The sequence below is a fragment of the Alnus glutinosa genome, chromosome 8 (assembly GCF_958979055.1).
Source record: "Alnus glutinosa chromosome 8, dhAlnGlut1.1, whole genome shotgun sequence".
In the NCBI taxonomy this organism is placed as follows: domain Eukaryota; kingdom Viridiplantae; phylum Streptophyta; class Magnoliopsida; order Fagales; family Betulaceae; genus Alnus; species Alnus glutinosa.
The window spans coordinates 26,442,077-26,460,804 of record NC_084893.1 but is presented as its reverse complement, the minus strand read 5'-3'; the positions used below and the strand labels follow the sequence as shown (position 1 = coordinate 26,460,804).

General features: G+C 35.5%; 1 protein-coding gene across 1 annotated transcript; it reads left to right on the top strand.

Moving 5' to 3' along the window:
* Positions 1-1,464: 1,464 nt before the first annotated feature.
* On the top strand, positions 1,465-2,188 carry LOC133876308 (2S seed storage albumin protein-like). Its single transcript, XM_062314584.1, has 2 exons — positions 1,465-1,585; positions 1,737-2,188. Exons 1-2 carry the CDS (start codon positions 1,465-1,467, stop codon positions 2,186-2,188), a joined length of 573 nt encoding a protein of 190 aa, XP_062170568.1.
* The last annotated feature ends 16,540 nt before the right edge of the window (positions 2,189-18,728 follow it).

Here is an 18,728-nt window from a genome sequence, read left to right as displayed (position 1 = left end):
CCTCGGTTAACTTCTCCGTCCAAAAACTAACGGTCCGCCACGTGTCAGCCTCAGAAGTTGACACGTGGCACTATATAAAAAAATTAAAAATAAAAATCTTTCAAAATTAATTAAAAATTTTTTTTAAAAAAAAAAATTAAAAAAGGGGGTGGCTGATTGGGGGTGGCTGGCCACCCCCATTTTGGCCAGGGAGGTGACCGGCCGGTCTGGGGTGGCCGAACCACCTCATGGACAGAAAAAAAAATAAAATAAAAAAATTTTGGGAAGATCGGTTTTGCCCTTGGGGTGGCTAAACCACCCCCGAACCACTCCCGTGCACGCCAAAAGGCAATCAAAGAGTTCCTTGTCCAAACACCAAATATGACCCTATTAATGTTATATCATAATTACTGTTGTTTGGTACCATTATTAATCAACTTTTATCAATGAGTTATTAGCTCGATTCAACGGTTGGGCTAACTTTATGAGAGATATTAAACCCCACAAACTCCCCACCTTGAGTGAGAAGGTGCTCCTCCTTATGATACCCAAAGTCGAGAAGTTGCAAAAATGTGTATAAATAATTTTATGGAGGAAGAGGGAAACTCGTAAAGAGCTAGGGATTTAAGTTGTATGAGGTTTGGATGAAAATAGGGTTTTATAAGTTAGGTGAGTTGTTGAGGTATCGTAGTGCCCAAGGCTTTGTGAATGAGCTAGCTTCAATACTCATATTGGTTACCCCTTTTAAAAGGCTCAACATCACCTACTTAAGTAAATTAGCGTACGTTTAGGTGTATATTTTTTTTTTTTGTATTATTTTCTATTATATTTAAAATTGTTAATATTAATAAAATTTGTTTTTTAAAATTATGTTCGGATGATTTAAAAAAACTGTTTCAAAATTAAAAAAAAAAAAAAAAGTTGAATAAAACATTAGTAGAATTCAAATTTAACAAAACAACCCAATCAAGTACTTGAAAATTAATAAAATATAATAAAAAAATGTATTACCTAAATATACCTTATCAACTTGAAAATTTTTAAATCACTAAATAAAGAACAATCAAATAAATATACAGTCTAAGAGCAATAGTCTTATCAAATTTTATTAGTCAAAATAGTTAAAAACTATTTTTTTTTCTATCTTCACAATTTACTTTTTTAAAACACTCCCATCAACTTCACTATTTTAGCTAATTACTACTATTATTCCATTTAAATAACATTTTTCAAAATGGAAGTACTATAAGAGTCTAGGACATAATTAATTAACTAGTTCTACAAGCTAGCTACTTGGCAACATATATAAGCGCGGCGATCATATCATGCAAACCCAAGGCCATGCACCAAAGCTATGTCAGATAAATCCTCCTGGTAATAAACAAATTCAATTAATTTCAAAAGCAAACAAAACATATATTTTATGGCAGCTTTCGCATGAAACTCTACATGCACGTGGAAACAAGCTAGCAAAGTACTCTACACATGGGCCCATCTAAAACCCAAATGCAACCATTACCCTCCTACCTTCCACTTAACTCGCATGCAGCCGTTTGTGGCAGCATCCATATGCATGGAAACCTACGTGGAAGCATGAATGCAGCCGGCAGACCACGCATAGCCACCCCAAAAAAATGCCAAAACTAGCCTGAGCATCACTCCTTACACGTACTTTACATGCACACTCCAAAAACCACTACAAATACCCTCCACTCCCACCATAGAGTTTCATCAAAGCATTCGCATTCCAACTAAAGTGTTTCATATCATAACAATGGTCAGGCTCGCAACATTAGCAGCTCTTTTTGCAACCCTTTTGTTGGTGGCGCATGCCACTGCCTTCCGCACCACCATAACAACCGTGGATGTTGACACGGACATTGAGAATCAGCAGAGGCGAGGCGAGAGATGCCGCGAGCAGATTCAGCGTCAGCAGAACCTCAACCACTGCCAGCGGTATATGATGCAACAAAGCGAGTCCGGGAGTGACGAAGACGGCAACCAACAACAGCATTTACAGCAGTGCTGCCAACAGCTGAGGAGGATGGATGAGCAGTGCCGATGCGAGGGGTTGAGGCAGGTGGTAAGGCAGCAGCAGGGTGAGCTCCAGGGTGAGGAAATGCGGGAGATGATGGAGTGTGCGAGAGACTTGCCAAATCAATGCCGCCTCAGCCCTCAGCACTGTGAGATTCGCTCCTCCTGGTTCTAGAGAAGTACGAATCACGATAAATAAATAAGGGTCACTGCATGCTAGCTCTAGATAAATGGTGACTGGCTTTCATAAGCACATCATCGTGTGTAGTAGTAGTATCTACTATCTAGATATGAACAGTTTTATTTGAAGCTTTGTAGGTTGTCTCTTGAGTAAAATAAAATGCTTAATCTTGGTTTCTTAATTAGTTTACTTGCTTGATTATCTTGGTTTCGCACATTTTCTGATTATTGATAACCATGCATATAAAATTGCGAAAACCTAGTCATTACAGTAAAAAGAAAGGGGGAAATTGTGGAAAGACGGAAATGAAGTAAATAATAATAAATGGTATTTATACTTGCGTGGTTTGTTTGTACCAAGGATCAGAGAAAGCTTGACGGTAAACACGCCAAAGCAAAGGTTTTAATAGTACCACCGGGCAAGATCAATTATATATATATATATATATATATATATATATATATATATATGCAATCGATTGATATGAATATCACAAGCTGTTCTAGCTAGTGTTGTGTCCAAGCATTTGTTGGGAAACAAAATCTCTCTTGCATGCTATAGAACTATACGATCGATCAACTTGGAATAAATTTGGAGACAGCATTTACCAAGTTGATTGAATGCCTTACTGTGTTAATTTTATATAATACACAATTACACATTCCAGTTAAGTTGAATAAATATGCAATAACTAGTACGTGGATACTCTTTTAGCATCAAAGCATTGCTATATAAAAAAACCAGATCTTCATTAATTTGTTGTTTGAATAGTAATTCAGGGCAATAAATAATAGAAAACTTCTATGAGATCTATGTTGGTAAGCTACTCTGCTCGATACCTGAAAAGCTCGATCTCCTACGTCTGGTCAAATTACTAGCAATATTTGTTAGATATCTTTATGAGTGCTAAAAATATCTGGGAAAGTAAAAGGAAAAGACATGCTGCACATGCAAAAAGGGTAAGGCATTAAAATCCATCTCTTTCCTAAGCAACTATATTATCGACTTAACTAGTTCTGCAAGAAATATCGATCTCGAGAAAATTATTTAAACCATGTCTCAAAACATATCAAAGGAGTTTCAAACAACTGTAGGATATAACTAGTTCTACTTGCTACTTGGCAACATGCGCGCGGAGATCAGATCCCCTGCAAACCCAAGGCCACCTAATTAAGCCATGTCAGATAAATCCTTCCATTAATTCTGGTAATAAACAAACCAATTAATTTCAAAACAAATTAATCATTCATTAAAAAAAAAAAATCATATACTTTATGGCAGCTTTCACATGAAACTCTACGGGGAAACAAGCAAACATGCATCTATTATACCAGGCATTGCCATTTGCCACCACATCTAAAAGCCAAAAGCAACCATTACCCTGGCCTCCCACCTTCCACGTAACTTACATGCAAAGGCAAAAATCCACCTCGATCTCCTCGCCACAAAAAGATAAAACCAGCACTCACAAAATAGTGTTGTGATTAGAAATATGGCTAAGCTCACTATCCTATATATATAGCTAGCAGCTATTTTCCAGCATCGCCCACACCTCTGCCTATATCGAACCACCATCATATCACTACCTAGATTCACTATCAGATCCATGAAGACAATTTTAGACAGCAGGGCTCAAATTTTTTGTTATAGGAATGGTCGAACCACCTTCAAATCGATCATAAAAGACAGTTTGAAGCAAGAGATGAGAAAATGGCAACAAGGTGGGTCGCGCCTGAATGGAAAAGAGGAGAAGACGATGGGAAAGAGAAGATGATGGGTTGCGGGAGAAGGTTGAATCGTGCATGTGTTTATTTGATTTGATGTGATATTTTAATATATTATTTTTTATTAGAGGGTACAAAAGACCTGGTTTATGCCAGGTCCTTAATTGTAGAAGGTTTTTTCAATGAAAAATGATGACCAAAGTGAGGAGGAGTGACCACACTATTTCAAATACTTTCACACGACCGCAAAAGTGGCTAAGCCAGTGCTTAAGTGTCTTAACCATAATTCAAAAAAAAGTATCTACAAGAGAAGACATTTCCAATACAATGAGGGGCTTAGTCATTTATTGTTGAATCGGGAAGGAGTTGTCATGCGTAACCATCGGGTCATGTCCTCTCTCTCTTATTCACTCATACTTTTCTCATTCCACGTGTATTTGTTGTAATTATCTTCTTGAACATTATAGTATTCGATGAGGTTTGATCTAATTTCTTTGTTTTGGCTGTGTTGTGTGGTTTGATCTAATTTCTTTTCCCTCATTCTCTCGGTAACGAAATTGAATTTCAAGAATGTGATGATTTTGTCGTAATTCTTGAACGTGTCGATTTCTATGATTGATCTGAATTTTTTGTAACAGTTCGAATCTGTTACTTCTAAATTTCAAGGGGAAAGAGGAAGAACTAAGAGATATTTAAGAAGAAAGATTAAGAAAGAAATGAAGAAACATTGGAAGCAATTTCCATTCACAGAACTTGGCAATTCGAGGAGCCATAGCCTCCAAGTTCTCAAGGAACAACTTAATACAATTCTCTCGATAATTCTCTCAGCTTTTCCTTCTCTTTTTATACACTTCAAGACTCAACTAAAATAACAGCTAACTACATTCTAATCACTACTGTTTAACTAATCAACTAACTAACTATCCAACTATCCCACTTATTACAATCCAGCCCTTCTAGCTACTATGGGGGGTTTGATCCAATTTTTCGTTCTTTTTTCTTTTTTTAATTTTTTTTTGGGGGGTTTGATCCAATTTTTAATTTTTTTTAAAATAATTTATTTCAGTTATTTATTTAATTATTTATTATTATTTTTTGTTTTTAGTTTTTTTTTTTTTTGAATTCATAGGGACATTTTTGTCTTATTAAAAAAAATGGTCATTTTTGTCTTTTTGTTGGTCTTATGAGGACCTTGACACAATTGATAGTTTGTGGGGGACATTGATATAGAATTTAGAGTAGTTTCGATTGACTGCCTACTTCAACTGTAGGGCAATGAGTTCTATATATAATAACAATAGTGATAGTCCTTTAGTAGGATTGTACAAGATTTGAGATTAAGCTTTATCACTTAAGCTTATCAATAGCAAAGAATTATAAACCTAATGCTATACAACTTCTAGCCTAGATAATAGGATAAGCTATACAACTTCTAGACTAGATAATAGGATAAAACAAATCCTTTTAAATCTGGACATATTTATCTTTATCAGAAGATAAAGATATATCTGATCTAATACGCTCCCTCAAACTCGACGTAGGCACCTTGACGTTAAGGTTGAAACTAAGCTGTAGAAATCTGCTTGAAGGAAGAGGTTTTGTTAGGACATTCGCAAGTTGATCTTTTCCGGAAATAAACCAAACTTCTAGATACTTATTTGCAACTTGATCCTGAACAAAGTGGTAGTCTATCTCAATGTGCTTTGTACGCGCATGATAGATTGGATTGGAAGTGAGATAAGTCACACCAATGTTATCACAATATAAGGTTGGTGCACATGGAAGTGAAACTTGAAGGTCACGTAAGAGAGTCTGAATCCAAATCAATTCAGCAGAGGCATTCGCAAGTGCTTTGTACTCGACTCCGTGCTTGAACATGACACATTGGGCTGCTTCTTGGAGCTCCATGAGATCAAATTTTTGCCCAAAAAATCACAATATCCAGACGTCGATTTCCGTCATCTGGAAAGCCAGCCCAGTCAGAACCCAAAAAAGCAATAAGCTGATGTGATGATTGTGGATGCAAAAGGTGTAGTCAATTGTGGCCTTTAAGTAGCGTAGGATGCACTTGACAGCAGTCTAGTGAGGGTCTCTTGGATCTTGCATAAACTGAAATACATTGTTGACAGTAAAGACAATGTCCGGACGAGTAAGAGACAAGTATTGAAATGATCCAATGGTGCTGCGATATAGTGTAGGATCCGTAATTGTAGAGCCTTCAAACTTGCTGAGAATTGAAGAGGAAGACATTGGAGTAGCAACCGGTTTGGCAAGCTCCACATGGTCTTCTTCAGGATATCAATGATGTACTTTTGCTGAGAAAGATGGAGACCATCTGAGGACTAAGTGGCTTCAACACCTAAAAAGAAATGTAAAGGTCCAAGGTCTTTGAGAGCAAATGATAAATTCGGATCCTGAATAAGTCTAGAAATATCTCCAAAGTAAGCCAGGCTTCACGGGAAGTAAATAGGCCAATTACATGAGGTAAAGCTTCTACGGATAGCATAGAGATGATGGCGCTAAATATCGTTCGATCTTGATGAAACCAGGTTTGATAATCTGGATTGGCAATAAGAAGATCAGAGGTTGTGTCTGGGATGAGCAGAGGGGGTCGTGGAGTTGATCCATCAACATGCCCGAATAGATTTTGGCGTTCTAGGAAGGGGACCATTAGGAATTGCCACAAGATGTAGCTTTCCTGGGTAAGCTTCTCGGAGATATGGTGACGCACATTCGTCTGAAGTTGTGTTGGTGGTGCAGAGGGGGTAAGGATAGAGAGAGGGGTGAGGTTAGGGTGGAGGAGTCGGTTTTAGGAGTTGGAATAGTCATAGACGTTAGTCTTGGTTGGCTCTGATACTATATAGAATTTAGAGTAGTTTTGATTGATTGCCTACTTCAACCGTAGGGCAGTGAGTTCTATATATAAGAACAATAGTGTTAGTCCTTTAGTAGGACTGTACAAGATTTGAGATTAAGCTTTTGTAATGGCCCGCCTTTTACAAAAAGGCGTAAGTGAAAATTTCGATTTTCACGTGACATTACTACAACATCAGAGTTATAAATTGGTAGCGGAATATAATTTATCCAACAGACTTGGATTAAATAACACATCAGAGCTTTTAAATTAAATACCTCTAGACATTCATTAGAAAATACTTAGAACAAATACATGGAAACATGTGTCCATAGTGACACAAGAATATACATGAAAATTATTAGCAATCTTGTCAACATAAAATGCTGTAAACACAGAAGACTACAAACACAATACGAACTATGTATCTTTAACTTGAAGACCACTCGAGCTCTAGTCTTTGTCTATAGACCTGCACCAATGTATATATATATATATAGAAATAAAAACACAAAACAACCTAAGTGAGTCCACTGTTTCCCATAATAATATGAATGCTGATTTATTTAATAAATACCACATAATGCAAATATGGTTTTATAGTCACGTATATACGCAATATATAAACCGTGGTAGTCAATCACAGTCATATATTAAATGTATACCTAACCATAAAACAGTAATATGACAGTTTTAAATGCAAGGCTTAATTATCAATTTTATGCACTCCTCTCGTGAAGGAACCAACGGTCCGGATTAGCGTGTCACGGGAGCCAACGGTCCCAGTTGGCAATACCATCAACACCCCAGCTATATTAGCCAACTCTCACATTTATTAGTTTGTTACTGGAATCCAAAGGTCCCAGCAGACTATGAGCCAAAGGTCATAACCCGTTTATTTAATTAAGTGTCACGGAAGCCAAAGGTTCCACTGGCAGCCATCACCCCCCCGCTGCATACCAGCTTTGTTATTAACCATTTTAGTTAAAAATAGAAAACATGTAAGATCACATGCGCAAACAAATAAATAAAGCAGTAAACACAATATCATGGAAAAATCCACCAGCTTCGTCCTCAGTAAGTATAGAGATACTTACAGCCTTTTGGTGCAGTTCTCATAATGGCTCATTTTTCTGCAATAAATATATATTTATATATATAGGATATTAGTATCAGTTCTCTTTTCCAAACATCTCATTTGCCACTTTTATATCCATATTAAAAATCCTTATAAAGTTTAGTTAACAAAACCTCATTCAAAAACTAACCATCAAATAATGAAACATTCCAACCTACATACCAACACTACTCGGCCAGCATGACCACTACCTACTCACAAAAATCCCATTTCAAAAATCATCCTCAACTGGTCCAAATCACAAAACAGGGGATACATCTAGACTTCCAAAACCTCAAAAGAAAATTACCCACATGAAATACCCAGTAATAATCCCCAAATCCAGAATTGGCTAAAAGGCTACAAAACCGAAACACACCAAAACACAGTGGCCGGGACCGGGGAAAAATACCACACACACACACACGGCTTCTACTCAAAAATACACACAATCAGTTCAACACAATGTGGAAATTGGCTGACAGGGAACACAGGGCTAGAGCACACTCCCACTGGCTGGACACCAATAACCAGAACAGAGGAGAGAACCAACAAAACATCTACAATCCTGGCTCGACCGTAACACCCACACAACCAAAATCGTGAATCTACCCCTCTGAAAAACACCCAAAGCCTTCACACCAAACCTTAATCGACTAGTCAAAAACAAGGGAAAGAGGCTACACGAAATACCCATAACCAACCAAACACCACACAACCGGGAAATCAACTAATATCAGAGAAAACCCCAACAAATCAACAATAACCCGTAAATCAAAATAAACCCATAACAATTTCGAAATAGAATTACGATAATTCATCATAAATTACCTTGAGGATTTTCTGTGAAAATCCATTAGAAATTCAACGAAGGATCGTCGGAAATCATGCTTCAGGCCACCGGAATTGCGTCCTCTGGCCCATTGGCGACGACCCAAACAAGGACCGGGTCTGGGTCTCATCTCCGGCGGTACACTCTCCCCCTCTCTGCTCTCCCGATCTCTCTTCTCTCTGTTTCGACCAGACAAGGAGGAAAGAAGAAGAAGCAGAAAAAGAAGAGGTTCGGGTCATGGGTTTGTTGGGTCATAGGTCGTTGGAGGGTCGGGTTTTTGCTGGGTTCTGGGTTTCGGATCCTTCTGGGTCCGTTGGGTTCATTGGCTCCACCGGAAGCTCGGCCACCGGTCGGGTCTTCTCCGGGCTTCTCCCGGTTTCACTCTCAGCTCCGGTCTCTCTCCCTCTCACGATCGGCGTCTCTTCTCTCTCTGATTCTCTCTCTCCCTCTGTTTCGGCCTCTCTTTCTCTCACTCTCGGGCTATCTCTTTCTCTCGGCTTCTCTGTTCTCTTTTGGGAGAAGAACAGGAAGAACAAGGAGGGGAAGAGGGAAAAGAAAGAAAGGGAAAGAAGAAGAAATAAAAAGAACAACTGGGTTTCTCTCCCTCAGTTGGCTTCCCTCTCTCTCTGTGTTTCGGATGAAGAACAAAAAAGAAAGAACATAACAGAGGAAATAGGAGAAAAAAATAAAAGAAGGAAGAAGAAACCCACTGAATTTTTACTGAGAGGTGCCTGTTTCTGATGAAGATGGGAGTTCGGATTTATAGAAGAGAATCCGTGGGCAGCAAGGGTGATTCACAAGAGATGACGCACAGAGATTACGCAATAGATTCCTTCACCCAGATTCAATTAACCCGCAGATTCGACTAATCTGCAGATTCAATTAATCTGTATATAAAATATTTTCTGAATATTTTTATATCGGGTCTTTACCATTTAATAAGTCATTAGAATATAATTTTAAACCTGTTTTGAATCTAATTCGTTTCATAAATAATGTTAATTTTTAAATAACATTATTATACGGATAATATTATTATACAAAATAAAATAATATCTTGTACAATAATTATTTCAAAATAATATTATATATTAATAATATTATTCTACAAAATATTCTCGTATAATAATATTAGAGATATTATTATTCCAATCAATTTACTAAATATTTAGGTTTTGAAACAGATAGCACATAAAGATGCAATTTATCAGAATAATGTCGATCAAGCAATTAAAAGTGTGAATTGATCGCCATAGATCTTAAATTCTATTTAAAACACCTTGTCTTAAAATCTGGGGTATTACATCCCTCCCCCCTTAACAGAATTTCGTCCTCGAAATTCGAAAACTATAAAGTTTTCCTTAACAAAGATTTAGGTTTCTAAATCTAAAGTCAAGGGTCAGATTTTAAGACAGAAAACTTAATTGTTGAACATAAATTACTCTAACAGTCACTACATAAAAGTGTTATAAGGAATGAATAATAATGAATATCTTGTCATAACATCTTAACTTATATGATCTTCTATCTGACCTTCACCATCCACATCATTTCCATTTCCATTTCTCTGCTTTAATGTAAAGGTCTGCTCTTATCGTAGACCTCCATCTACTTTGTTTGTCCGTATTAGTAGTACCTGATCAGATCATTGTATTTCCAAATATCTCAAGTAATATGCTAGAATCTCATCTTATCTCTTATTGTTAAAGTTCCATCTTACGTTATTGAAATTCCAGCTCCCAATCCTAGGGAAGAATCTTATTCAAAGTCCAACGTCTCGTTTAAAGGTTCGTCCTTTAGTTATTCCTTAGGGGTCGGAATTTCTTTCCATTAGAAAATCCTTTAACATAAATCCGGTCTAATTATTTCTATTCCTCAAATAAGAATTAGTCCTTAATTCTTCGGACTAAAAAAAAAAAAAAAAAAAAAAAAAAAAAAAAAAAAAAAAAACATAAATCATATCATGATAATAGATCACGTTAAGCAAGAATTTCGAATCAAGGCATCACTTACCTCAATCATTCACAAGTGCGGTTTAGAGGGGAACTAAGGTATTTCTCTTTTTGTCCGATGAATCAAATTGTCATACATCACCAAGTTTACCTCGAACTCAGATTGTATTAGTCCATAAGTATTTTGATCTATGCAATCACCACTATCTTTAAAATTCATAATATTCTTAACTGGGGTGTAAGGCCACAAATAACCCTTATTCAATTAATTCTTGCTCCTCTTTATCCACAAAAAGGGTGTAAGAAAATAATGTCTCTTAATTCTATCTTCAAATTAGTCCATAGACCTCAATTTATAATTTAAACACCCTCCTTGCATTCCATTGCAAGGTTTAACCTCGATATGGATCAGCTAGTAAACAAACATTCACTTAACAGACAATTCAAGGAATCAGTCATTCCAAAACCAATAAGGTATCACATCAAACATCAAAATCAGTTACCTGATTTAGAAACAATCTTCCTTCATTTACCACGTAGCATTTCTCACTTTCTTAAATTTCAACTGGGCATCGATATTAGCGGTATATCATAACCTAGTCTCCATGTCGTCATAATCATTCTATCATGATTCCAAAATATAAATCCATAAACAAAATTTCTATCCGAATGAACTTCAAGAATGGATTTATTTCCAATATAAAACACTTAAGTTCTTCTACTAGGTCATCAAAATCCTTTCCGTAACTCGAATCATATCTCAATTTCGAAATTAAAGATTACTCCAATAATATCAACTCATCATCAAGTCTCCAATATTTGGCGAATACAATATTTAATCTTTGAAAATCCTCAAGTTTAGCCCATCAAAAATCAATTTGCAAATCCTCAATTAAAATCTATCTCAGATCATCTAAAATATCACCATGAAATTCCTCCATGCATTTGGCTAAGATTCATAAATATCATAATCACATCTCAGTAGCCAAAGCAACTTAAACTCATCAGTATGGCTAAGCATCAATTCAAAATCATCAAAATAAATGTTAACTCATCCTCAAGCTTATCATAACTAAAACTGGAAATCAGGAGTTCTAAAAATGAACCAACTTCATAGCTCAATATATATATATATTAGTCTTGGTGAGTACTAACCCTATATGAATAAGGCTATCATGCTAATACTGTACTTCTTAAGAATATAAATTCTTAATCCAAAAAGTTGAGTACTAGCTCTACTCAATTTTAAAATATAACCAAGAGGGTTTACATACTTACCTTGTACGCTTAACCAATAGCAATCTTGCCTCGTATCAACTTTTAGTCTTCTTGGTGTGAGCGTGAGTATGCGTGATTCTGATCTTGCTGGCCATTGCTTCCTTTTGATGTTTCTTTAGACTAGTCTTTAACCCATTGGTTTGTGTTTGCAACGATTAAGACAAGATCACCCTTTTCAAGGCGCGGCTTATCAAGACGTAAGGGTTTCCATTATCCAACAATGGTGTGAAAAATCCTTCTTGGTTCCGAACGTTGCATGCCTTTTGTTGACGTTATTCTCCTTGTCATCGTTGTTCAATTGTGGCGAAGAACAATCAATTAGTCAATCAGACAAACACAGTGGCAAGGATAACCAATCAACCATTAAAGTGATAGGAAAGAAAAACAATGTCAGTTATAAAATGAGACCTATCATCTTACTATCTCGTAGGACTAAGGACTCAAAGCAAAACATATGCCACGTATATCAATCTATACCTCAAAAGGAAAGGCTTGGATATCAATATCTCTTCAAATGATTAATTACAAAATTTCTATCTCAAAATTTAAATCAGCAACCCATTGCCTGTATGACTTCAAAATCCGCGGATCCAAATATCCTCTTGGGTAGCATATACCATGATTTTTACCAAATCTTTAGCAATGTAAATCTAAAATACCTGAATGATCAATAATCCATACCTCGAAGTATTGCGGCCTCCTATTGTGAGTTCATTGCATTACCCAAATCACATATAATCAATCTTATCAAAGATGTGAGAGGAAATAGTATGGTCTTATAAAATCATCATAATCTCTCAAACCTCTATTTCCTTATTTCTTTATATAGTACCATGATCTTCTCATTATCCCTACATAAATATTATTATCCTCGAAAGTCATTAGATTAGATTCCAAATATCAATCTAATTTAATAATGCAACCCACCATGCTTCCGCTGCGCTACTCTAATAATTAACATGTATGTCCATCAAGCAAGGGTTTCTAAGAGAACAAATAAATCACATATTTAATTCTTAACTTAAACTCTTGAAAACCTCAACGATACATCAATATATCATCTTTTCCAAAATCCATCAGATGCATAGGAAGATAATCTCTCCAATATCATCAAATCATTTGATCAACTAACTTCCTCAAATATAGATAAATCAGCAATCTATAATATATACACCTATCTTCAAAAGATACCAGATCTGGAATAATAGATACTCATAGTCACAACATATCTTTTCTTACATTCTAGGGTTAATCGGATAGACCTCAAAGCCTCAAAATTATCTTTTGATTCTCAGGTTATCCTTATTATGGTCACAAGAAAATATTATTTCCAAAACACAAAATTATTAGCAAAGTGCTTAATAAATTTACCAACTTAATATCCATAAGTTCTGTCAAAGTATTGAGCATTTGAATTCTATATCTCCAAAAATATTTCATGATTATACCTCAAGATAATACTAGATATCAAATCATCTTAATCATGAAATTACTTCTATTCACATACCTCAAGTGTCTTATCCATCTTATACTCGGATCGTCATTAGGGTGAGAGATCTCTGCACTAAGACATCTAAATCTATTAAACCTTGATAACAGAATGTTTACTCTACATTAATGCTTATCAAATGTCAATACCATCATCTATCTATGAGCTTTGTAGATAGATCAAATAAACTCACAATATCCATTCAATATTTATAAAATAATAGATTTTAAACTCGAGGTCATATATGAGAAATTGATGACATTTTTTTATAAATGAAATCAAAAGTGGTACTATGTGCCATATATATATTTTAAAAGCTTCTTCATATTAACTCCTTTGTTTTCATAAAACTCTATTTCAAAATCTTTTTGAACCATATTAGTAGTACATAAAAGAGTATTTTTCATCCAGATACAAATTTTTTTATTTTTTTTATTTTTAACAAAAATACAAATATGCACGTATTTGTTATTTTTACAAACTTTTTAAGATGTTTTCATAGCATCAAAACATTATTTTTGTTAAGCAATCAAGGGAATAAATGTGGAAAGTATATCCTTAAAACATTTTCCTCATTTCAAAATCATTTCTTAATAAAAGTAGTTTCATATTTAGTAAAATTTTCCCTTAGTATGCAAATCAAATTAATATGTTTTCCAATATAGTACAAGATATTGAAAAGCATATATTCATACATCATCAAGGATGGAAGCATACACAAGCATACATCACACAATATCAAAATTCACACAAAATATTTTTTTAGAAAAATGATTTATACTTATAGCTCTTGTGTTATTTCTAAACTTCTAAGGTCAAGTCTTAAGGTCCTCAGAGCAAACTGCTCTGATACCACTCTGTAATGGCCCGCCTTTTACAAAAAGGCGTAAGTGAAAATTTCGATTTTCACGTGACATTACTACAACATCAGAGTTATAAATTGGTAGCGGAATATAATTTATCCAACAGACTTGGATTAAATAACACATCAGAGCTTTTAAATTAAATACCTCTAGACATTCATTAGAAAATACTTAGAACAAATACATGGAAACATGTGTCCATAGTGACACAAGAATATACATGAAAATTATTAGCAATCTTGTCAACATAAAATGCTGTAAACACAGAAGACTACAAACACAATACGAACTATGTATCTTTAACTTGAAGACCACTCGAGCTCTAGTCTTTGTCTATAGACCTGCACCAATGTATATATATATATATATAGAAATAAAAACACAAAACAACCTAAGTGAGTCCACTGTTTCCCATAATAATATGAATGCTGATTTATTTAATAAATACCACATAATGCAAATATGGTTTTATAGTCACGTATATACGCAATATATAAACCGTGGTAGTCAATCACAGTCATATATTAAATGTATACCTAACCATAAAACAGTAATATGACAGTTTTAAATGCAAGGCTTAATTATCAATTTTATGCACTCCTCTCGTGAAGGAACCAACGGTCCGGATTAGCGTGTCACGGGAGCCAACGGTCCCAGTTGGCAATACCATCAACACCCCAGCTATATTAGCCAACTCTCACATTTATTAGTTTGTTACTGGAATCCAAAGGTCCCAGCAGACTATGAGCCAAAGGTCATAACCCGTTTATTTAATTAAGTGTCACGGAAGCCAAAGGTTCCACTGGCAGCCATCACCCCCCCGCTGCATACCAGCTTTGTTATTAACCATTTTAGTTAAAAATAGAAAACATGTAAGATCACATGCGCAAACAAATAAATAAAGCAGTAAACACAATATCATGGAAAAATCCACCAGCTTCGTCCTCAGTAAGTATAGAGATACTTACAGCCTTTTGGTGCAGTTCTCATAATGGCTCATTTTTCTGCAATAAATATATATTTATATATATAGGATATTAGTATCAGTTCTCTTTTCCAAACATCTCATTTGCCACTTTTATATCCATATTAAAAATCCTTATAAAGTTTAGTTAACAAAACCTCATTCAAAAACTAACCATCAAATAATGAAACATTCCAACCTACATACCAACACTACTCGGCCAGCATGACCACTACCTACTCACAAAAATCCCATTTCAAAAATCATCCTCAACTGGTCCAAATCACAAAACAGGGGATACATCTAGACTTCCAAAACCTCAAAAGAAAATTACCCACATGAAATACCCAGTAATAATCCCCAAATCCAGAATTGGCTAAAAGGCTACAAAACCGAAACACACCAAAACACAGTGGCCGGGACCGGGGAAAAATACCACACACACACACACGGCTTCTACTCAAAAATACACACAATCAGTTCAACACAATGTGGAAATTGGCTGACAGGGAACACAGGGCTAGAGCACACTCCCACTGGCTGGACACCAATAACCAGAACAGAGGAGAGAACCAACAAAACATCTACAATCCTGGCTCGACCGTAACACCCACACAACCAAAATCGTGAATCTACCCCTCTGAAAAACACCCAAAGCCTTCACACCAAACCTTAATCGACTAGTCAAAAACAAGGGAAAGAGGCTACACGAAATACCCATAACCAACCAAACACCACACAACCGGGAAATCAACTAATATCAGAGAAAACCCCAACAAATCAACAATAACCCGTAAATCAAAATAAACCCATAACAATTTCGAAATAGAATTACGATAATTCATCATAAATTACCTTGAGGATTTTCTGTGAAAATCCATTAGAAATTCAACGAAGGATCGTCGGAAATCATGCTTCAGGCCACCGGAATTGCGTCCTCTGGCCCATTGGCGACGACCCAAACAAGGACCGGGTCTGGGTCTCATCTCCGGCGGTACACTCTCCCCCTCTCTGCTCTCCCGATCTCTCTTCTCTCTGTTTCGACCAGACAAGGAGGAAAGAAGAAGAAGCAGAAAAAGAAGAGGTTCGGGTCATGGGTTTGTTGGGTCATAGGTCGTTGGAGGGTCGGGTTTTTGCTGGGTTCTGGGTTTCGGATCCTTCTGGGTCCGTTGGGTTCATTGGCTCCACCGGAAGCTCGGCCACCGGTCGGGTCTTCTCCGGGCTTCTCCCGGTTTCACTCTCAGCTCCGGTCTCTCTCCCTCTCACGATCGGCGTCTCTTCTCTCTCTGATTCTCTCTCTCCCTCTGTTTCGGCCTCTCTTTCTCTCACTCTCGGGCTATCTCTTTCTCTCGGCTTCTCTGTTCTCTTTTGGGAGAAGAACAGGAAGAACAAGGAGGGGAAGAGGGAAAAGAAAGAAAGGGAAAGAAGAAGAAATAAAAAGAACAACTGGGTTTCTCTCCCTCAGTTGGCTTCCCTCTCTCTCTGTGTTTCGGATGAAGAACAAAAAAGAAAGAACATAACAGAGGAAATAGGAGAAAAAAATAAAAGAAGGAAGAAGAAACCCACTGAATTTTTACTGAGAGGTGCCTGTTTCTGATGAAGATGGGAGTTCGGATTTATAGAAGAGAATCCGTGGGCAGCAAGGGTGATTCACAAGAGATGACGCACAGAGATTACGCAATAGATTCCTTCACCCAGATTCAATTAACCCGCAGATTCGACTAATCTGCAGATTCAATTAATCTGTATATAAAATATTTTCTGAATATTTTTATATCGGGTCTTTACCATTTAATAAGTCATTAGAATATAATTTTAAACCTGTTTTGAATCTAATTCGTTTCATAAATAATGTTAATTTTTAAATAACATTATTATACGGATAATATTATTATACAAAATAAAATAATATCTTGTACAATAATTATTTCAAAATAATATTATATATTAATAATATTATTCTACAAAATATTCTCGTATAATAATATTAGAGATATTATTATTCCAATCAATTTACTAAATATTTAGGTTTTGAAACAGATAGCACATAAAGATGCAATTTATCAGAATAATGTCGATCAAGCAATTAAAAGTGTGAATTGATCGCCATAGATCTTAAATTCTATTTAAAACACCTTGTCTTAAAATCTGGGGTATTACAGCTTTATCATTTAAGCTTATCAATAGCAGAGAATTATAAACCTAACGCTATACAACTTCTACCCTAGATAATAGGATAAGCTAAACAACTTTTAGCCTAGATAATAGGATAAAACAAATCCTTTTAAATCTAGACAGATTTATCTTTATCAGAAGATAAAGATATATTTGATCTAATAATTGACAAATAAATGGTAGTTTGAAAGAAATATGTCCTTATTTATTATTTTTGAGGAGAAGTCCATTATCCATATTTCATTGGGTGGAATTTATTATTAGTTTATGACTCAGCTCTTTGAATTGTTCTTAAAAAGAGAAGCAATGAGGCAGAGTAGCAACCATGTGGGCTCAAGTGCTCAACATCATAACTCTTCTGTTTGATGAAGAGAGAGAGAGAGAGAGAGAGAGAGAGAGAGAGAGAGAGAGAGAGAGACTTTAGGAAACGTAAACATGAACATTATTGACACATAATAATCATTGTCATTAGTTTGTGAAAGGAAACTCTCACAAATTGTTATTTGTTTCAAAAAAAAAAAAAAAAATCTCCTATTTATCAAATTTATTTGAGATTTGTCAAATTAGAGACTTTTACGCCGCTAGTTTTTAAAAAAGAGAAAAAAAAAATAACAATGTGGTTATAAATATATATAATCCACAACGGAATATAAATTCTATTACTTTTTTTATACTGAAATAAAATATGATCAGTATTGTTCTACATGCCTAAACTTTTGAATTTTCAGCATGCTCTTGCTCAGATAATACTGAGCTTATTTTAAACTCATTTTTATTGCAAATTTATGTCTTTGGGTTTGCTTTTATTTTTCACAGGTTGGTCTTTTGTTCTTTCACAAATGTCACATTTTGTTCTCTTTTCGATCTTCCTCAGGTTATAAGTCTAGGAGATGTAATAATTAAGTTCTCTATGTCACCATCAAAAACTGGGGATCGTTTGTCAGCCAATGTGTCTGGAGTTCCCCTTGATGACAAAAATTTGGTAAGGCATAATTAACTTACTGTGTTTGTTTCTATATTCTCTTGTTCTAGATCTTGTGAATATTGGAGACCTTCTTTTCGCAGATTATTAAGGCCCTTAACCTTTACAGGAAGAAGACCGGCCAGTGATTCATTGTATTTTATTGCATATATTTTAATAACATTGCAATTCCAAATGCATCCTAATTAATATATATCTTAACAAAAGACTAATTAATAACCAACCTATCAATCATCAATTAAATTTTATACCGTAGTTAATTTCAAAGAGGCTAGGGGACCAAAATCTGTCCGGCTATATAGGG

Excerpts from the sequence above, each read along its gene's own strand:
- LOC133876308 (XM_062314584.1), top strand. The coding sequence starts at position 1,465 with ATGGGCCCATCTAAAACCCAAATGCAACCATTACCCTCCTACCTTCCA. Across the intron at positions 1,586-1,736 it reads TGGAAGCATGAATGCAGCCG|TGTTTCATATCATAACAATG; the intron begins GCAGACCACGCA and ends TTCCAACTAAAG.